This window comes from Gymnoscopelus braueri (genome assembly GCF_963280865.1).
Source record: "Gymnoscopelus braueri genome assembly, chromosome: 21".
NCBI classification, from domain to species: domain Eukaryota; kingdom Metazoa; phylum Chordata; class Actinopteri; order Myctophiformes; family Myctophidae; genus Gymnoscopelus; species Gymnoscopelus braueri.
In genome coordinates this window covers 21,816,512-21,839,543 of record NC_137623.1, presented here as the reverse complement: position 1 = coordinate 21,839,543, position 23,032 = coordinate 21,816,512, and the positions used below count along the sequence as shown (strand labels likewise).

Sequence of the window (23,032 nt, the reverse complement as noted above, 5' to 3'; positions counted from 1 at the left end):
AGAAAAGGAGCTTGCACATCCACTAGAAAAAACTGGTGCAGGACAAACTAGTCAAAATTTGGTGAAAAGTCCGCACACTGAAAAATGACTTGCTCCCAGTCGGTACGCTTATTTATGTTTCGATGAAGACCTGATGTGGGTCGAAACATACAAAATATAGAGCTATTTAAGGCTTATTTTAACTCTTATCTCATGAAGATAAGACATGAATACTTGATATTTCTCAAAGAAAAAGACAAAGTTGCTGTGAGAAAAGAGGCCTGTACGATAAGAGGGCAGATTAATTCGTTTCAAACTCATGCAATATCTGTTCCTTCATATACGACGTCCGCATAAAGCGAAGGACTCAATACAGATAACAGTGGGCAATTAGTCATTACTTAAAAGGTAGTGATATCACCCTTAGGACAGTGATGAAGATGAAAGGGGGATCGAAGCAAAACAAACTTAAAGTGGGCTGTTACCGTTCACATCACAGTAGGATTCTAGAGGTCATATGCTAAGTCCTGTTAAGAGCCTCAGAGGCCAAGTGCTGAACACCAGACGCACAGTGTTTAGAACACGGCCAGGTTTTGAGCACACAAACATAAAAAATATCAATTTCACATTTGGTTTAACGCTTTCACACTTTGTGTCACTGACACCCGAAGAGAAGGGCTGCGGAAGACAAAACACGGCTCCTGGATAAGGATCATGTTAATGCCTATCAATTAGGATCAAACGGGGATTAACCGGCGTGGGCGAAGCAGTGGGATGGGGGCCCGTGCAAAGTCACTGAATACTTGGGGTCACACCCCCGACTTCATTAGGCCTGACCTTTCCACGCCATTGTGTGACAGAAAGAGACCCTGCAGTCTGTCTTTCCCCCTTCGCCCCTCTCAGACGTCTCATGGAGAGACAAATATGAGGCTAAAACAAGCAGAAAAGCTGCTGGAGATCAGTGAAATATGAAATATTCACTTTCAAAGTCCTGTGAGACTTATTAGGTTACCACAATTTGGAGCAGGTGGGTATTTACTCGTCTTCTTCATTCTCCCTGCACAAGAAGTTTTTTTCTTTTTCTCACCTTTGAGAGAGGTGAGATTTGCTAATTAGTCATGGAGCAGCCTCTCCTGGCTACAGCACCATAGGGTCGACTACTTCTGACTTTGCCTTGCCATCTTAATTCACAAAAGGTCACACAGCAGAGTGAAAGCAGGTATTCCAGGTGAGGTTAAATAAGCCCCAATTAAGGAAAAATGCAAAAACACCCGCAGGCCTCAAATGCCACACATGTTAAGGAGTCAGACATTTCGGAAATCCTCCTCCTGAATTGGCAATATCATGCAAGGCTGTTTTCATCCCCACACATATTACCGAAGGAGAAGTTGGTAGAATAGAAAATGGCATTCGGTTGATTCTTCAGTCAATCTGGTTTTGCATTAAACACTGACCCTGCAAAACAAATGTGTCCGACAAAAATGCCAAAATTCCATGGGAAACAGAAACATTTTTCGTTTCAAAAGCAATGAGGCTAGCTTTTATACTGACACTACAGAACTACTTTATATCACTCCAGGAGCATTTATCCACGCTCCACGCCTTATATGTTAAGTAGTAGGACGTGGGAGTTTATGAAAGTGTACAACCAAATGGCAGCTAAGAACTCAGTAAAAGAACAAGTTCAAGTCAGGTCCGAAGTGCAGTATATTCCCAACATGTAGGCTGTTGTTGAATATAAGTGGCGTTTGACTTGCAGTCAAGCTGTGGTCACCCAGGCCTACAGCGTGCGTCGTACCTCTTACGAGAGTTTTATAGATGAGCACACACCATTTACAAAGCAGTGGCTGAAGGATTTGCAGTCAAATGAAAACAGTAAGAATTGCTGGAGCTGTCAGTGTTATGCAGCTGAGTGGGAAAGGACATGCTGTGTGTGCACATCTTAAGACTAGCTGCATCACAAACACCGGAGGCAAACACAGGCAGACGCACACAACATTCACACAGAACACTCTAGTCAACAACTAAAACAAGTTATTCACTTACCTTTCAAAACTGCTCATAGATAATGATGTTTCCAACAATGGTGTTTCTTGACATTTCATATTCACTGAGCAATTCCAAACAGTAAGCCTGAATCTAATAAGGATGTACTATTCACTTGATGTTTGCAGTGACTTTACTAGCTGTGCCTCCAGACTTGAAATCTTAACTATTACTTCTTACCGTTCATGTCTTTAGAAAAAAAATAAAAGTAATTTAAATGCAAAAGCTATAAACATCGGTTGTTCCATTTTGAACTGGTGTTGTCCTGATCATATCTTATAATTGTAAACAAAGGTCTGCTCTGCTGTCAGGAGACACTGAACCTGTCCATGCTGTTGACTTGAGATTCATTTCATACCTTGGAAATTGTGTTTCAAGAGAAGATTAGATGGTATGCCTGAAGTCCACCTCGTATAAACAAGTAATTGGTGTCAACATTTCATTGGCTGGGCATCTGTCTGAAATGTAGAGAGGAGCCATGACAATCATTCACAATAAATGCTCGACTTCAAAAGATAACTTTAAGCACCTATTACGACATGGTCAAGTAAAATAACAGTAAAAAAAAAACTGAAATGTAACCCCAAAAGAATTATAAAAAATTAAATAAGACTGTTAGAATAGATGACCAGTTTGTGAGGGTTATTCTTGAGCCATATACAGTAATATTCTGGGGAACTATACTTTCATTGTTCTGTCTCGTACAAAAGATCAACAAGTTTGTGTGAACAAGAAAAAAGAATACTCAAGTGCAAGTGCATAACCTTAAATCTATCTGGGGTTTTGTAATTCCTCACTCCCTCCTTTCCTCATCATCCCATAACACAAACTCAAAGTGGCTGTTCTTCTGTGTCTGTTGTTGAGGCAGAGCAGTGGTTCCCAAACTTTTTAGCTCGAGACCCAAAAGATACATTTGATATCTCCCCGGGACCCAAACTAGTGAAAATAGTCGATCTACAAGCTCACAGCACGTCGCGAGCTTGTAGATCTGCCATTTTCACAACTTTTTAAAGTATGTTTGCCCTCTAATTAAGGGATTTTATATTTTTTATAGAATTCTTTTGAAAAACACTTTCTGGGAATTGTTTGAAAATCTAATAATTAAAAACTAAATGTAGGAAACAAAAAATGAAGGGGTATGCAGTCGCGACCCATAAAAATGTATCCGCGACCCACATATGGGTCCCGACCCACTATTTGGGAAACAGTGCCTAGCTTAATATGTTACTGACAGTCACTGTTGAGTTAGGTGGCACAGTCTGTATTTCAAGGTTTTCCCAGAAGGTAAAAATATGTGTTCACAGGGGTAAAGGTCATCCTTCTGACAAAGTTAGAAGTCCAGCATAACAATATATAATGTATTCTTTACTAAACCATGCATAGGTAGACTCCTATATAAATGCAAGTGCATATTCCACGGTTATATGCAACTTCAGCTATAGTACACTTTTATTGCTTCGATTTTCAGTAAGTATGACGTGTGAAATTAAGAAAATCTAATTAAATAAGCAACTACATAAGAAAAGAGCATAAACAATTTAATTTGAACCCCGAGTAATTATTTTACATCCAGCCATCATTACAGATGGGCATTTAATTTTATATTCCAGACTATATCAGAGAAAGTTGGTTAGTTTCGCCCACAATGATAAAGTCACATCAAACAATTCATCTATTCTGCCATGTGATCATCATGGTCTATAGAAAAACACTACAGTACATGCATAACTAGAACCACACACAACAGACTGAGGAAATGTTTACTGAATAAAATAGTTACCTAACCGTTACCTAACCGGCAGAAACAACATTATTGTGCAAAATCATGTAACAATGTGTAAAACATTGGATCACAACGCAATTGTGGTAGTTTGTACATCATATTTAATATAATTCATATTGATGTATTATACTGCGACAAATATTTGTACAAAAATCTTGTGTTCACCTAAATACACTTTCTGGTAATTAAATGAACAAAAACATTGCTTTCACAATTTTCTTTTAACAAATTTTCATAAAATGTGTTACTCAATGTTTTTTCACTAACACATTGGATAATTTTTGCAATAACGTAAACTGTACCAAATACGAAAGCGCTAACACAACAAATATAACATTAAACTTTAACTATATTATTGCCCAGTATTACTGCGAGATCATCGTATGCTATTAAATACAAATACAATTTCAAGGGAGGATGTGTTTTAACTGACTAGTCGTTAGTCTATTATTACATTCAATAATGTATAACCATTTTTTTATCGTAAAGACAGCAGAAAAACAGCAACAATAGCAGATATTTCTCGTAAAAGCAAATTAGGCTATAATGAAACGTATTGCATAGCGAGTAAGTAAACTGCTCTCCATAAACAAAATGAAACGTTTGAAGTATACCAGTTTTTCAGCATTGTTTTACATTATAATCCACAGGAAAATGTGTTTTCGCCGTAAAAGAAATAGTCTAGTTTTCAACAAGGAGTGCTATAAAATCAGTCTTCCATTTCTAGAACCTGCATTACGGTTAAACTCTTTCGCCACTGTCTGAAACCTAAAATGGACGCTGCTGGCCTTGAGTTATCGATGGCTCGGTCCAGCTACGGACCACAGCTGTGTAGTAGTGATCCTATGCCGCCATGAGGGAGCAGTAAAATGGGCCCATGCATTGGCAGTGTGCCAGGAGACCCCTTAAAAAATACAGTGAAGGCCTTGATTTAAAAATGTGCCACACCAATGTCAAAGGAAACACCCTTGTTTCCATGGAGAGCTGCGTCATAAGACAGAAATGGCTGCTCCCATAAACAACTCATCATTTACAATGCACAAAGCCTGGTGTTGCTACTGTACAGAGCAATGCATAGGCATACGCTCATATTTAACTCTACATGCACACAGACATCAACCAGCAAAACATTTTAATTATATAGCAGGCAGAATTAGATCCAAGATGAAAGGCTGTGTTCTCTATTCTCTAGTCATCATCATGGCGCTCGCTAGACCTCGTGACTACACTGTGGGTGGAGACAACAAGCCAATAGGAAAGCAGCATAGAGACTCTCCGAGTCCCTCTTGCCTCAGCATTTTCTGGCTCAGCCTCCAGTTAAAGTTACCAGATCCACATCCATAATTACCTTATGAAGCGATCAGAAATCAGGGTTAATCAAAAATGATTGCTGCAAATGAGTGAATGGCAGAGCTGAATGCAACATGCCGGCATCATATCAATTAGATTTGGCAATGCAAGTCACAGCTCATTCTCTGAAAATATTAGTCCGTGCAGCAGACTATTCTCTCCCTCCGGCACCTGCGTGCTCACTACAGCACCTTAAAACATTCCTAGAATAGCTTTTCTCAACTTTAAACATGTCCAAATGTGCCTTAATGAACAGGGCAATGCAGAGCTTACCATGGGTGAATACACTGTCAGCATGAAGAACATGAAGGGATGTCAGACTTCAAGGAATTATGGATCTCCTGTAAAGAAGAACATACACAGAGCATCAAACAACTGAGTAGTATTTGAATGGTTAATGTCAATGTTAAAATAAAGCATTATCATTGATGATACTGCCTTTTCATATTGTTTAGCCTTTAAATACAAGTTTACACATTAAATTATGCATTCATAAGAACACTGTCAAAGGCTATGTAACATAAGTTTGAATAACGCAAATAGCTCAATTTGGAACAGTGATCTATTTTCCTTAATGTGAGGTGGACTAGTTGTTATCAATTAATATTCAATTCAGAATGCGATAACATTTATCATGCTTGATAAATGTTATCGATATCGATAAATGTCATTTCAAGTGATCAGGCAAATATGAACTCGGAAATATCAACTCAAACAGCTTTTCAGAATTATTCCCCATAATAAAGTTTATATACTGTATGCGCATACAGTATAGTACATTTTAGAGAATTAACACTATGTTGTGCTTTGTGCATCAGCTTTGTGTCACAAAGAAATAACACAAATACAATTGAATATTTGACCCATAATATACAACACAGAACGTGTGTGATGCTGCGACAAATATTGATATTAAGGCAAATTTGTGACGATGAAATTCGGCTTTCTTTGTATTACCTTTCCAATAGTAATTTCAGCCATTCTCGTCAAACTCTGGGGTCAAGTTTGGGACATGCCTTGAAAGATAAAAAAACAACAACAAAAACTGTGTGTTAAGGGTGGCTTACACTCAGAAACCGCAAAAACAAAATAGTCAAAAAACACTCAAAAACGATTAAGGAATATGTCATGGTGCGAGTAAATGAGTTGTCTGACAGCAGACGAGTATGCACTAAGCAGGTGATAATGAAGTGATCTGTCCAGGCCAGTCACTGATAGGGCTAACAGATAAACATCACAGAGTCACAGAGGGAAAATAACTTGTAATGTCAGAGTTAACCCTAAGGCACTTTGAAATAACACTCAAAATTCCCTCTGTGCTCAAACGATCTCTCAGATTTTCTGTAAATGACAGTGGACCCGGAAAAAAAGTTTATTTTTTTTGGTTGACTTCTCATTGCCTACTACATCGACAGGGCACCAAACTCATAGGATCAGTTAGCAGGTGTGTGATAAGAGGAAATACAGGACAGAAAAGACAACCTTCAATTAACAAGCAGACTGGACAAAAATGCTGAATCCTGTGAATGATGGATTGTTTTCTGAATATTAGCAGTGTCCCTATAAAATATGGGTGTTCTCTCAGCTCTATTAGTAAACTTCATTCAAAGGCAAACCACCCAGATAACATCTTGAGGTGCTGCACAATATGTTGCAAACACAGTTGAAAATGCTATGTACAAAAATACTTTTGACTGCTTGGAACTGTAATGAAAAATGTAATCCACTGCTGGGCCAAAGAGTTCAAAACTTTTAATCCCTATGCGAGTGGATCAGATTTGGAATTGGGGTATTAAAGATATTTTTTGATTAATCTAACTTATTATATTTCTTTTTGACATGATGTTCGGTGAGATGATTATATGATCACAGGTCGGCTATCAAAGCGATCCCAATGCAGCAACTACCCAAAATTCGTATCTGTTCCATCCGGATAGGGATTAATGAACTCTTGTGTCCAGGATATCACAAAATCAAGAATATATTCTCTTTCACTTCACTTCTTTCTTCTCAATTTGAAGTCGACATTATATTTGATATCAATTTAGAGATTTGAATACTGTTACCATACTCATTTTAAATCTTTAGCAATTATTATTAATTCAATGACTGTAAATTTGTTTTTGTGTCCATAATATCATAATCAAAATATTTATTTTAGTCCAAACACATCCTTCGGTAATCAAAGAGGCTCCAATATAGATTGTCCAATACAGAAAACCGACCAACTTAAAAAAGAAAAGAAAAAGTGATATCACTGAGGTAGTATGACATTTTCAGACACACTGGAAGAAAGCAGTGAACCAAAATAGATAGCCATCTCAATGAGGGGGGAAAAAACACAATTCTGAATGTATTTTCCATTAAGAGAAGTGCAAAGGGGAAAGAATGGGGATCACTGCTTGAATAATCCATATAAATAAAACCAACAAATTTAGGCCATGAAATCCTTAGAACCCACTTTTCGCCCTTTATTGCAGTGCATTCTATTGCATAGCTATGATTAATTTCACTCATCACATTAAAAGGCATGGACAACAATGGCAAGGCTTGCAGCAGCCATCTTGCCCCTGAAGGATCAGACATGGGGGCGGGGGTCCCCTAGTCATATGACTATACTGTCTGAAGACATCTGCTGCAGTGACACAGCAAAGGTGTCTGGCTGGGTGTGACAGTGAGGCAGCGAAAGATCAGGCAGATGACTATTTGGATTTCCATATCACTATTTAAAAAATATGTACTTGTAGAGAGTTGTGTTTCTTTTCTAAATGTGTTTCTTAGTGGAAATTGTGGACAAATTACCCCAAATGAACACTACACACCATTCATTACATAGACATCAAGTATCCCACGTTTTTCAAATTAACTAAGATTTTGGGAAAGACTGAATTGTTCTATTTTGGGTCCTTATTTGGGATATGTAAAACTTTGATGAACCCATACTTTTGTATTCAGGTGTATAAGTCGGGTTTTGCTGTGCCATATTTGTCACTATTGTTCTCTACTTGAGAATGATCTACTTTTAACCGTGCTTTAATAATGGATGTCTTATGTCTCATTGTCTGCGGTAACCAACCTTTGACTGCAGGTACTGGGGATGGTGGCACTTTTTGTAGATTCTGGAGGTGGATACACATCTCCTGCAGAACACAGTTAATACTTTAAAAAATGTCTGAGGGGCAGAAATATTTGTTTAATTGCAGATATATATTGATTAGTAGACTGCGTGCACACATGTCTGAAATCATGCTTCCCTCCCCAGACAATGGAATAGAAGAGAAGAAGACTATTACAGCCCCACCAGACCAGCATTTTGTCACTGCAGCACAATTAAAAATGAACACTGAAAACCAACAGGTATTATAAATTAACAATAAATATAACCCTGCAATAAACATTTAGCCTACACACGTTTTTTCCCCCATGTGCTGTGGTAGGCCTACGTTGTGAGAACAGGTAGTCACTAGTCAGCATCACGTACAAGGAAGTCATGGGGTTAAACAACAGCATGCACGTGAGCAAAGGTGCGTCACCTGCGCATCCTCACCACCAACAGTGTGAATGAATGAGGTCAAGTAGACTCCAAAACACAACAATGCTCTCTAAAGCATGGATGGACATTATTAAAAAAAGTATTGTAGCCTATCTTATCATTTAATTAACACACTGCTAGATTAGCAGTGCTAATCCAACAACTTTAATTTAAAATATTAAGCAAACCTAGGATTTCTTTTTCTTAATTTAAACAATCAACAATATAAGCATCATACTTGGCAGTCAAGCAAAGTAGCTTCTGCAGTAGTGCTACTCACACGTCAACGGCAGCCTTACCTGTGCATAAAGAACTGTCTGCTGTAGAATAGAAATAATAATAATAAAAAAAAGGAAAACTTTCAAACGAGTATCTAAAATAGCCCACTGCTTGTTTGAGCATGGTAAAAGAAAACCTATCGCGACGGCAGTTGAGATAGTCAGAAAATTCCCTTTTCCAATGTTCGCTTTCCTGTGAATTGGTACAGTCTTAAAAAACTCCATCCCCATTTTTATCAGTTTCAGACAGACTCCAGACAGTCTCTGAACGGTTACGTGCCTGGCTGTCCTGCGCGTGCACGTCGAATGGCGCGGGAAGCAGCAATAACATTCCAGACTGACAGTCGCACAGCCAATGGCGTCGTGAATCCAGATCCAGCATCCAATGACAATGGCTCACAAAGATAACCCCCTCATCCCGTGCGCTGACACTGCACACACTGAATAAAACAGCAGTCCTGAGTCAAGCAGTTCATCGCACTCAGATGTGGGTCACTGGCTGTCGCCTATTCTGCTGAAAACAATAGCCCACATAGGCATTGTCTTATTGCCATATGCATATTCGAGGAACAAAATAATGTTCAATTGCCACTGTCTGCAGGCTAGGCTACTTTGAAACACATTAAGTAATGGATGTAACTGCAATGATTTTATGTATATTACACCTTTTTTTTGTTAAGGTTCACACACCTTCTTTTTGGTGCTGTTAAGGCTACTTTAGTGGTTATTTGAGCATGTAGCCTACATATGCAAACACTATTGTAACGAAACAGGACAGGGTTCTTCAACACCAGGTAGAAATATTTCAGAGGGTTGATCAAGAGCCATTCACATTATGTGAAGAAAATGCTTAATGAAATATTATATATACACACACACACACACACACACACACACACACACACACACACACACACACACACACACACACACACACACACACACACACACATATACTGTACATATGTATATAATCTACTTTTTTTATGATCTATCATAGACTTATACTCCAACTCCATGACCCCAGGATCTATACTGATCCTGGTAAGTGGGCAGCACTAACACATTGTCTCATACAAAACAACTTCCACGTTGGCTATGGGTTGGCTCTGTCAAAGGCATCCACACAAGGCATACAGATAGGTTTGTTGTAAAGAACTTCTGTCCTTTAACTGGAGAAAAAAAAAAGTCTTGTCTGCTTCGGCTTTGCGCCCTCCAAATTTCATTGTTATGGAAAACCACTGGATTGGGAATAAGGCCCTGAACCTTTGAGGTCAGCATAATAGAATGTGACAGCTCCCTTCTTCACTTCCATTTGGAAGTAAACCCAGAATCTTGGGAAAGAGAATCCAGGGAACATAGAAATATCCGGCCTATCTAATGAAATAAAATTAGAATAAATATTTAAGATATGTGAGAAATGTGTGATATGAGAATTGCAACTGCACCACTAATACAATATTAGTACTGTGTAGATGGATAAAATAGTTGCACAAGTGCACTAGACATCTCATGATCTGACAAAGGTTCACATGCAGGAGGTGTTTTACTGAAATAACATGTTTTCAATTATAAAGAGAGAAAGACCACCATCATTTCACTCATGATATTGTTAACAATGTTGAAATTGTGAGGGATTAAGCAAGCACATGGTGTGGCTGGCATCAAACTGAAATATTCATTAGATATATGTGAACTGTAGGTTTTCAAGCATGATGCATACGTAATTACTTCTAAGAGGCTATAAATATTCAGATTACCTGGATTAAATATTTCCATGTTTTAAATATATGCTAAATAGTAGGCTATATGTCTATTTTGTGTTGAATGAAATGTTTCTACGTTTTTAAAACATTATATTTGAACAGAGTCGTTTTCAATACTGTATTTCATACAGCTTTTACAGAGAAAAGGAAAACATTCACCAGCTCAACATCTTATCCGTACAATCCCCACCAGTCCATTAGAATTCACAGACTGTCTTTCACTAGGAAAGTCCCTTTACGCTTTCTCAAATTAAAAATCTCACGGCTGATCCCCTCCATCGCTCTGGCTTTCAGATATTGACCTTGTGGTGCTACAAAATGGCTTCTTCCTCGCCCCATAATGAGCCAATACAATGAGGCTTCAGTTCACTGCTCACCTCTCTTTGGTGTCTCCAGGGGTCTTTGTTGACGTTTGTCAGCCCTGGTGGAATTTGGGGGTTTGAATTCTGCTGTAGTCGAGCCATAGAGAAGACAGCTACTTTGACTCCAAGACTTAAGCACGAAAGGGGCAGAAAGAAAAAAAACTTAGTGAGAGATAAAAAGGATTTGACCTTACAGAAAATAGAAATAAAAGGAGTGACCTGAATAAAGATTAGCCACCATTTGAACATTTCACAAAATGTGACCATAATTGTAAAGAGACAGGCAGTACAGTAGCCTACGTCAACTTGAGTAGAGGGCTCAAAATATAAATCAAACATAGTTATATTTTTTATATTTACCAATGCACGGGATGTTGATGTAATTATCCCTTGAGCTATTAAATCCATTGAGTACCTGCACAGAAAGGTATGTCAGGTTATCAAGTGTGAGTACCTCCCATCAAAATGATGGGATAGATGTTCCACTAAAGCAAAACCATGCAACCCATAATAGGCTCCACAACCATATGTCCATATCCACAACCACAACACATTATGCCATCAACAATTACAGCATTTCACAGATCTACACTTCTAGGCTACAACAACATTCATCTAAGTCCACATTTTCAAGATAGAAAGCAATAGCCATCCTTGCTGTTAGTTGGTATTACTGAGAAGGTTGTACATTATTGGATATGTTGTGGTCCACAACATATCCAATCATTTACAACCTTCACAGTAGTATTTGTCTGTCATTAAATGTTTCGATGAATTGAGTATAAAGAAAGGACCCCAATGGAAACAAACCATAGGCTTTCTTGGGTTTCAAATCCTCTTAGCAGACCTTGTATTGAACTGTATTTTCTTGTCCCTTTTTTTTTTGCAAACTGCTAATAAAGTATTCAATCAATCAAAAGTAATACCAACTAACAGCAAGGATGGCTATTGCTTTCCATCTTGAAAATGCTTGTGTAGCAGATATGAAATGCCTACCCTACCCTTATAATAAATCACTGTAAACACACGAATCAATTCACCAAGATCTTGAATCTTATAAGGTCGTGGTGTGTTGTTTTGTCATACAGTAGATGTATTTTATCGATTTTGACTTAAGTAAAAGTCAGACTCGGTCAAATACATCTATGATAGTCTTGATCCAAGGCTATAATTACTACAAACATGTCAATAGAGTAGGCTACATTGTAATGAACACTATAATCTAGATGTTTTTCTCCAAAAAGGTAAACAGCAGATCCCCCCGCCCAAACCGATCTGGGATCGGATTCAGGAACAGAGTTTTCCCACCCACAATGCACCGTCACAGTTCTGCCATGCGGCGTTGCCATGTCTGCTTATTATAAGCTACTTTGGGCTTGTTTTTCTGGTAAGTTGCTTGTAGCTACTTTGCGGGTTGCGTTTTTTTGGGGGGCCTGTTTCTAAAGTGTAGTTGCTTATTTTGGGCTAGTTTCCTAATGCTGTTTAAACCAGAGGTTCTCAAACATTTTCATGTCAAGGAGCCCCATCTGAAAATATGTTATGCCAGGGACCCCCATTAAAGATTTGTGTTGTTAAAATGTTTCAAATTAGTCACATTTCTTTAAGATTTATTTTAATATAGCAGATCTACGAGTCGCGTTGTGAGCTTGTAGTAGATCGGCTATTTTTTTCAAATAGCCGATCACTTGATAAAGCGCTCATGTGGCCTGAGTTGCTTCTTTTGGGCTGAACGCTTTCATAGACCTTGTTGCTTCACTTGCTTGTTTCTCACGCACAACCTGGCAACGCTGGTGTGTGGTGGTCTGGTGGATAACATGGTAGCACTGCAGTGGACAACCTGTTAGCTTCATTTGTTTCATTTGTACCGAACATGTCAATGTATTTCCACGTTTTATAGTCAGACTCACTGTGTGAAGCGTCGTGCGTCATGGCGGACAACAAAGCTCAGGGTAGGTACACTATTGTTATTATTGTTGTTGATGCAGCTCGCTAGCTAAGAGGCTAACGTAGCCTGTGATGAACAATAACCGCAGGAAACGACGGCTCTGAGACTAGGCCGCGCAGTGCTAACTAGCTAATGCTATCAACAAATGTGAATATGACCCAAGTAATCATTGTGTGTGTCATTGTGCTGCTATGGTGTGTGACTACGTTAGTTAAGTGTCAGTTAACTGGTAACGGATGCATTCCTGTTTCGACGAAGTATATCCGTCGGATTGTTGGGTTGTTTGGCTGTGATGGTGTGTTAGCAGCAGCTAGCGTCACAGCTAACGCTCGCGCCGACACTTGACAGTTGAGAATGTCGTCATTTATTTTGTGTCGTGATAAAAGGCTTGTGCGACGAATTACAATGTACAATCTAGCCATGTAGCAGACTCTCTTAATGCTGAGCGATTTACAGTAAGCAAGGACTACACAAGGTAATACATCAAAATGCATAGAAATAGTAATCTAGGATCATAGGTAAACCAAGAACCTACAATCAGTCTCAACAGTATAATGTCCCAAAAAGTCAATCTGTACATTGAAGCTATATATACACACTATAGGATGCCAGGTCTATAAATGACCTGGGATCTGTCTACATAACATGCTATCTAAATGACATTTTAGCCCTTTATATTATTATTATTATTATTATTATTATTATATAAGGGTCTATTTGTAACATAGCAGCTGAAAAGGCTACACCTGCCAGTGTGAGATTTATGTTGCAATTATAGCTGCAATCCGAAAGATTTATTTAAAGCAATCTGTATGGTAGAGAATGATATAATGGGAAACTGACTAGCACATCTGCAGTGATTGGGGGTCAGGGCCCCTGACCCCCAACCACTGCAGATGTGCTACTTTTCAATTCTTCAATTGAAAAGTCTTAATGTAGACCCTAGTGTCAGGTAGGACACACCAACTGGTTGGCAAGTAGTACATAATACCTGAAGCTCAAAGTGCAATATCTCCTGTCTTGGCTCGGCGCTAGAAATTATTAGGTATTATTTTAGGACCACAATGAAAACAAGTCCCAAGGACTTTTTTGTGTTATCCTTTTAGCCTAAATGTCTGACTGTACCCTGTGCTGTTTACATTTCTGATTCATTAAGTATTCAATCAAATTATGCGGGAGGAGACCTGGGTTCGAATCTCAGGTAGGATGTCAAGGTTATGAAGTACAGTTTTTAACTTGGCCCATACTCCATCCTTCTATTGTCCAAAGGTGACACTCATATCCCAGCCTACTCACTAGCGTTGGAAATCAGGTGGCATTTTGCAATTGATTGCGCTTTCCATTGATATGGCAGCTTTCATTTGAATATTCAGGTAGTCGATTTTTTTGGGGTGAAAATAGTATTTTTGAAGATACTGTATGTAGATGGTATATTGTGAATATGTATGTGATGTATCCCCCCCCCCCCCCACACACACATATACACTTTGAGTGGCAGGTACACCCACGCATTCACTCAGAGACTTGTTCACATCATGAACTCTATACATTTCATGCACCTAACAGCACCGCACTACACGAACTACAGTAAGCTAGTTATCCTTTTGATTATGGTGAGTCAGATGTATGTTACATGTGACATGTTTTTATTTCAAGATCAATAAAGAAATCAATCAATCTATGCATTAACACTTGATTTGATTAATGTTGAGTACATTTTAGGGCTGATGCAGGAGCCCTATAATGCTATGCTATTGAGCATTATAGGGCTCTGCCTGCCTGTCAGTCCACGAATTGTATTCTTCTTGTGACTTACAGGGTCCATTCTGATCTGTCGAGTTATTTTTAGCCCCATTAGTGGCAGGGCTCTAAAGATGGAAATGACAGTCCTAGGGCTGCAACTCTTGATTATTTTCTTAGCGAGTATTCTATCAATTACGTTTTATGTTAATTGAATAATTGGGAGACATGTTTTTATCATATTTTTTATATATTAAAACATTGATTGACCATTTCAGCCCTCTTTAAAGAGCAATACCACTCATCTTCAACATTTAACTGTCCTTTATATACCTTTAGAGCTGATAAAGTATATAATTTGGGGGTCATGTGATCAGTGACGGATGGAGGCTGTACTCTTAGCCCACCTTCTAGGCCAGTGGTTCACAGTGGCTCACATGTGAGTTTGTAGAACGGCTATTTTCGCTCTTTTTGCCTCTTTCTTACGTAATATTTGACAATTTGGTATTAAAAAAGGTCTTATACTTTATGTTGGTTTGTTTACTGTTGAGTGAGAAAACAATGTTGCACATTAAGCTAATCATTTGGGGACCCCCCAAAATAATTTGGGTACCCCCTGGGTCTCCAGACCCACAGGTTGAGAACCACTGTTCTAGGCAGCCTGTGGTCTAGAATGAGGATTCACTTATATTGTGTACAAGTACAAGTGTTGCCTTGTGAAACAGAATAATCATATGCCATTATTTATAAACTACCAAGATTTACTTGAAAAGTAAGTATATTCTTTCGCACTGTAATGAGGAGCTGGGGGAACTTCTCTGTGACGTAAATACCCTTGTTTAGACTTGAAACGTGATGGTGTTTCTAAACGTACCTGATGACGTTTTGGCGCCTCATTGGAAGGCTCTGGCTGGTGCTGTTAGAAAAGTCACGTTTGTTAATAAACGTCATCACGTCACTTCCACAGAGGGGTTCCCTACTGCCGTATGTCCACTCAAAATAATATACTCGCTTAATGGCATATGATTATATATTCTGTTTCACAAGACATATTAGTACTTGCACACAACTTAAGTACATTTTCAAGCTGCACTGTTTCTGCTGGAGGTAAGATCCCCATTCTAGCAGCAAGGCTCCGACCGTCACTGATCACATCTAGAGTCTAGATCTGGAACAGGAGGAACCGGAGGAACAGGATCCAACATTAAGGAATATTTCCATATCAGCTCTAGGGTGTATAAATGACATAGTTTAATGTTGAAAATGAGTGGTAATCCCCTTAAGCTATTATATCTCTGCTGTTCAGCCTGAAACCGCTAACTCCAAAACGCTCATTGTTCAGGAAACGAGAAAACAAAATATAGGTTTTTCAGGAAATGAAGAAAACCTTATATTTTTAAAACAAATCAATACGGCCTCATCAAAGTTGGTATAGTGACTTTATATATTGTCAGATACTTGCATGTGTCATTATATTATCAACACTTTACCCAAATCGCGGATAAATCAACACTTTAGCCAGCGCTAGTGGAGATAGTAGTTTCAGATGAGCAGAAATCAAGCTGAAATGGAGTTGTTGTCCAAACAATAGCTCCACTCGCTGCTGAGGGAGAGGTTTCAGCACGACAGAAATGCTATGAATGCCTTTCTTCTTGTCACATTGCTCTCCTCATTGAACACTTCATAGATTTTAGAAATATAATTACTTGTTTTCATAACATTAGCTTCAGTGCTAAGTTTGATAAACAGGTACACTGCATAGTTTTAACAGACTACGGGGAGTTTGTAACGTGATCCTCCTCCTCGTTCACTGCGCAGTGCGCTCTACTGCTCATGCTGTTAAAAGGCAGCGCTGTAGAGGAGAGGGGGGAGTTGTTTGTTTTTGACGGACAGTTTGAGGATCCAATGGAGTTGGGAGTTTTCGTCAGAGGCGCTTTTTAATACTTTTCATTGGTTCAAATGTTTTGATTTTTTACACAGACGTAAAGGGTGTTCAATAGCGTTGATTTATGAAAAAAAAAAAAAAAGCTGAAAATGGAGTTAGCTGGTTCGTTCCGGACACTGACGATATGCTATTTTAACTATTTTACAAAGTTTTAATGAAATACCCAAAATAGGGATTGTTTACTGATCAATTAGTTCGATTAACTGTTGCACCCCCTACAAAATACAATCTTAACTCATTCACTGCCAGGCTTATTTCAAGCTTGTTGATCCATATGCCACAGGCATTATGGATCAAACGGAGAATTTGTTTTCTCCGTTTACATTTTAACATTGAAGTGGATGGAGCATTAACTTTTTGAAAATCGTTTTCTCCCAGTTCCTTTTGAGATAAAAAAAAAAAAAAAAATTAGGTGAGTCAAAACACGTCATTGGCACTAATGGCACACTGAAAACGGCCGTCAAAAGACGTCATTGGCACTATATGAGTTAAAAGTGAGAAGCACTACCCCATTGACATGATGTATAGTGTGCTCACAAAGTTTATGCCAAGGCACTGACTACACCAGAGATTGTTGGCCCCCTTTGTCTTTCACCACAGAATGTTGGTCTGGAGAAACAGAATCATTAATGAGTCTCACATGTCATTTTATAGACGATGACTGGGAAAGAAAAGGGGTAGTGTTAAATGTCAAGGCCATTTCTGGCTCACATACTGAGGAGTACGCCAGCGAGATGTTTCTTAACATGTTGGACCATTGGGATATCATCCAAGAGCCAGTGGTGCTTGTGCTCAGAGACAGTGGTGTGAACATGATCAAAGGCGTGAGTTTGCCAGAGATACTGGACATCAGCTGCACACACTGCAGCTTGTGATCAACAAGGGCATCAGCAGTCAGAGAGCCATTAGAGGACATTATCAGCAAGTTGAAGACATGACACTTAAACCACTCTGCTAGCAAAACAGCTTCTGAGGACCATTCAATTAGCAACCCTATAGCATGGGATCCCCTTAGCATCCATCTAACATTGGTGCCAATAGGGCAGGCGCACTAGGGTTTCAGACGATAGAAGCATAATGTGGAAGTCTTGCAATACCAGATTTGACCACCAGAACACAGTAGCTTCAATAATGCTCCTCTGCTGTCCCGGGGCTTGGTGAGATCATTTGGTAGCTGTTCCCACCCACTTGATCTCTACTAAGCACCAGTGTTGATTTTGTCAACAAATAAAAACTAGACTAAGATGTAGTGGTGAAGAGATCCAGTAGAACCAAAAGACAAGTCATTTTATGTTCGGTTGTGCTCGGGTGTTGTGTTCTGAAAATAGCAGATCTACAATCTCCATATTTACACTTTTTTTAAATTTATTTTCCCGTAAAGAATGCCCCTACATCAGTGTGTCTTGAACTGTTTCATGTCAAGGACCCCCAAATTAATACGTATTTTGCTGCGGCGGACCACCATCTGAAATTTTGCAGAGACCCCCGTACTAGATTTGTGTTATCTAATCATTTTTTCAAGACTTTTGGGAAAATAGCAGATCCACAATTTTGCTGGGGACCCCCTGGAACCCTCCCAAGGACCCCTGGGGGTCCCCAGACCCCACTTTGAGAAACACTGCCATTACATCATCGCATAAAAGAGTGTGTTACTGAAAAGTAACGGTGTGGTGGACATACAAGGTTTTCACCAGTGGTGTAAAGTAACTAAGTATATTTACTGAAGTACTGTACTTAAGAACAATTTTGAGGTATTTTTTACTGGACTAATTCCAATCTTCAGTACTTTTACTTCTACTACACTACTTCTCAGAGGCAAATATTGTACTGGCAGAGCTGTGCGCTCCACTGAGCATGTGAACCTTTCTAATGGTTTTTAGTCATGGCTGCCAGTTCCCACCTGATGTCGTGAGGGAGTTCTGACTGCTCCACACCGTACTGAATAACTACTAGCTTGCATAATGTCTTCAGTGTTGGACTTAAATCTAAGATGTACAGACCATCAGAGACTTTGCTTCCAAAGAGTATGATACGATCTCCCACCATGCAACAGCGCATGTAATACATCTGAGAAGGGCCGTTTCCCTTGACTTCAACCTTATTCCAGGTGAAGGTCACTGGGTTGAATTTCCACACATCATTTAAGTATTTTCCGGTATACAGCTCTCCATTGTAGGCAAAGGCTACATGACCCCAGCGTCTTCCTGGGAGATGCTGTGCAGGAGGTGTGTTCAGCCAGTTGTTGGTCTCTGTGTCAAACACTCTGATGTTGTAGTGCCCCCACATACTGCCCCCACATACAAACATCTTTGTCCCGATGATGGTGGCAGAGTGACAATATGAAACAGCTGGTGGAGTTCCTCTGGTGTTAATTATAGCCCAGACCATTGTGGTTGTGTCCAACTTGTACATGTCATTAGTATTTCCAGTCCGCTTGACGGATCCTCCATAGATATACATGACCTTCTCCAAGACACAGGCTCTGTGGTCGTACCTCACCTCTGGAACGGTTCCAGAAATCTCGGGCTTGAACCATCTGTGGGAGTCGACATCAAATCCATAGAGCAGGTTGCAGTAAGGATACCCTCCCCAGATGTAGACGCAATCTGCTATAAGTACAGCTGTGTGGCCCCAGCGCCCGGAGGGAACATCAGGGGGACCTTCTCCTCTTCCATTTGTCCATGGGGGCAACTTCCTCCAGTGCAGAGACACTGTGTTAAAGATGTGGACTTCAAAGTGAACACTGTTCTTCTCGTTACTGCATCCTTCAAATGAGTACACCTTGTGTCCGACTACCACAGCAGCTGTGCGGTAATTATCATGTCCTTTCAGATGTATCGTCCAGTGAAACATTTCACACACCAGCACCACTGTGAATCGGTGCAAGTAATTTAAAAATTGTTGTTAGAAGGCAGGGCAATTTATTCCCAGAAGTTGCTGAATGGTGTTGTGTTAGAAACTACAATAACGACATTTAAAAGGACAATTACATCTGATTTAATAATGATGTTGTGATATCATTGTGTGATGACATCATTATATGGAATAGCTAATGACGCTACTCAACCTGAATGTCTATTTGAGCTAAATCTATGATCAGAATTGTGTCAGTACTATGACATCAGTAATCCATATTTGGGCATATTGTGATAAAGACACACTATCTGTGTGTGAGTGAATGACTCCAATGACAGGAGGGAGAATCCTACTACTATAATTGACCTCCAAAAGTACGTCCGGGGTTGGTCAGCGCACGATCACTCCATTTGCCTCCAAACTTGCCACAGACTATTGATCAGTGCTCTGGCCAATACTTAGGCTTCTTTCCCCGCCTTCAATGTACTTACATATTGTACAGTTAATATAAAACTACATTTTAACATTTTAGCCACAGCAGCTTTCCTTCTCTTTGGCCGCATTAGCTTTGCCGTTAGGACCCCACCCTACTGAGCATCTCCATATATGGCCATATCAGTTGGATCACTGGTGCAACGTAGCATTGATGTAGCTGATCAGGCTTAGATGTGAGGGCCACAAAGCGGCCCAAACCTCTAGTTATAATGATTAAAATACACTATCTAGCACACCGCATAATATACGCTCGGGTTTTTAGCTGCGGTTGACTCGTTATGGAATTATTCATGTTTCTACTGTACCACTCGTCCTAGGATATCAAATCATAGAAAAGGTAAGAAAACCGTCGGGCTAAATTCCCCTTTAACCGGGCACTGCTGATTATCAAGTCCCATTACCCAGTCACATCTTTGATTCAGGATATTAATATCTTTATGGGTACAGAATCATAATTAAAAGGTTGAGTGCTGTATTAAAGGTTATATGACATTAATTTTCAAATTTTTAATGTTTTTTTGGGGGGTTTTATGACCTCAATTAGACCCCAAAAAACTGAACTTTAAACATTCAGTGGATTTTCTGTGGTCTGAGGTTTTCTGAATAATTAGGCTGAACAGTAATCTGTGATTGGCCCCTGGACTTCATGATGTCACAGTCCATTAGTCATCACATTATTGGCTTAGGAATGCGACAAAAAAAGTATCCATGGGGTGACCAATCGATAGAAAGAAAGTCATTTTGGGGGTGAACTATCCCTTTAAGTACCATTGATCCGAACCGGAAACACAAATTGATTGACTGATCATCATCAAAATAAACATCCTCTGAAAATGCACGCGGTGTTAGGCAGCCAGATCAGATGGTTGGGCCGCAAACGCTTTCGAGATTTTCAAGTGGGCCCTCAGTGTTGATTTCGTCGACTAAAACTATGACTAAAAATGTTGGTCGACTACCTTTTTTCACTGACGAAAACGAGATAAAAACTCTAAGACTAAATATATTGACAATTTCGTCAACAAATAAAAACTAGACTAAAATGTAGTGGAGAAGAGATCCAGTTGAACTAAAAGACAAGTCATTTTATGTTTGGTTGTGCTCGGGTGTTGCGTTCTGACAATAGCAGATCTACAAGCTCACAACGTGTCGCATCGCGACACGTTGTGAGCTTGTAGATCTGCTATTTTCAGCATGAAACCAAGTGTAAAATCAGCCATTATGACGCCATCAAGGCACCGCCAACATACATTTTAGTCGACTAAATCAACTGTAGATTTAGTCGACTATAATCTTATGATATTTAGTCGACTAAAACTAGACATTTCAGATGACTAAAATATGACTAAAACTAAATGGAATTTTATTCAAAAGACTATGACTAAAACTAAATCAAAATTTGTTGTCAAAATCAACACTGCTAAGCACATGTTGCACCGGTTGCTGGAGCAGAAGCGTGCCCTGGGCATGTTTGCGGAGAACATGGGAGGTTTACATATTCAACAGCAGAACAATGGGATATCTCAAAATGTATCATTTCTAGGGCGATCAGAACACTCCGGGAAATGTGCAACTGTTGCAGAGCTTGGAGAGAAGATTTTCCAAGATGGAGGATACCAAATGTTTGGTGCTGGCAAGTGCAACACTGCTGGATCCTCGATACAAGGGCCATGTCTTTGTAGCAGAGGACACACTGAACAAGGCAAAACAATGGCTAAAAGAGGAACAAGACATTGCCGCCAAGTCTGAACAACAAGCACCACTGGAGACCAAGGATCTGATCCTAAACGAGTAAGGTGGAGGAAGAGGAGTCCTCTGATCTTGTTGACCAATTGTACGCAAACATCCTTGGGGCTCACAGTCATCACGTATCTCCTATTGAAGAAGAGGGCGAGGAGGACATCGCTAACGAGCTGAACCATTACTCCAGAGAGCTGGTGACTGATTGAAAGACTGGTGTACCACTGGAATGGTGCAAACAGAACGAAACCCACCTAAGCCTTCTTGCACCACTGCCAAGAACATTTCTTTGACCCCCACCCCCCCCATTCCCAGTGAGAGATAATTCAGTGAGTTTTAGACCCTTCATGAGAAAAAGAGGAACAGACTCACTGAAACAAATGCAGAGAAACTTTGCTTACTGCATTACAACTTGTGAGTTGCGACTCATGTTATGGGACTACTGAGGGACAAAAAAAGGATGCTGAGAGAACATACAGCAAACTGGAGAAAATGCAGCAGAGGAACTTTGTTTACTGCATTGCAACTTGCTCATCTTAACTGGGAGTAAAACAGAGAAATGCTGCCTATTGTGTGCAGTGTGCACTACACTGAACATTGTTTTCATTTGTTTTTACAACTGGCTGAAGGAATGTTGTTGTGGAAAGCCTTAAGCGGTAACTTTCTCTCCCAGCGATTGGATGTTATGGCAACTTTCTCTCCAAGGCAGCAATGCTATGTTGGGAACCGACTTTCTCTCCCAGTGATGGGATGTTATGGCAACTTTCTCTCCAAAGCAGCAATGCTATGTTGGGAACCGACTTTCTCTCCCAGTGATAGGATGTTACAATGCATCTCAATGGCCTGTGAGAGATTTCTGGGGGACCGACTTTGCCAGCGTTTGGGATTTTGTGATGCATCTGAATGGGCCATGGGAACTATTTCTGGGGAACCTACATTGCCAAACCACTTATTTGTTGGAAGCCAAAAATTGTGATCGCGATTAAAATTTGATTAATTGTGCAGCCCTACTCCATAGCATTGAGGATCAGCTCTCCATACCCTGGAGGGACAGTGGGTCAGAGATTATGAATTCACCAAATTAACGTAGTTGTCGTTGACGGATTAGAAAAATATTTGTGGGGTGAGTTCCTTGGCCTACTGGCAGCATGCACAAATACTATGCTGATCAGAGTAGTCGTTTGCGAGATTAGCCATGGACTCACAAAATGGCACACA

General features: G+C 39.7%; 1 protein-coding gene and 1 long non-coding RNA gene across 6 annotated transcripts in view; one reads left to right on the top strand and one right to left on the bottom strand.

The window, feature by feature from the left end:
* Positions 1-8,233: 8,233 nt before the first annotated feature.
* On the bottom strand, positions 8,234-12,162 carry LOC308077243. Its single transcript, XR_013932377.1, has 4 exons — positions 12,098-12,162; positions 11,457-11,511; positions 11,112-11,226; positions 8,234-8,298 (listed from the first exon to the last, which is right to left on the bottom strand). It is a non-coding gene; the product is annotated as an uncharacterized lncRNA (long non-coding RNA).
* Positions 12,163-12,889: 727 nt separating this feature from the next.
* Positions 12,890-23,032, top strand: part of rbm33a (RNA binding motif protein 33a) — a 48,687-nt gene continuing 38,544 nt past the window's right edge. For all 5 annotated transcript variants that reach the window (XM_080417167.1, XM_080417169.1, XM_080417168.1 and 2 more), the window contains exon 1: positions 12,890-13,045. In XM_080417167.1, coding sequence (XP_080273293.1) covers positions 13,024-13,045 — 22 coding nt within the window. In that variant the 5' untranslated portion in view covers positions 12,890-13,023. The remainder of the gene's footprint in view (positions 13,046-23,032) is intronic.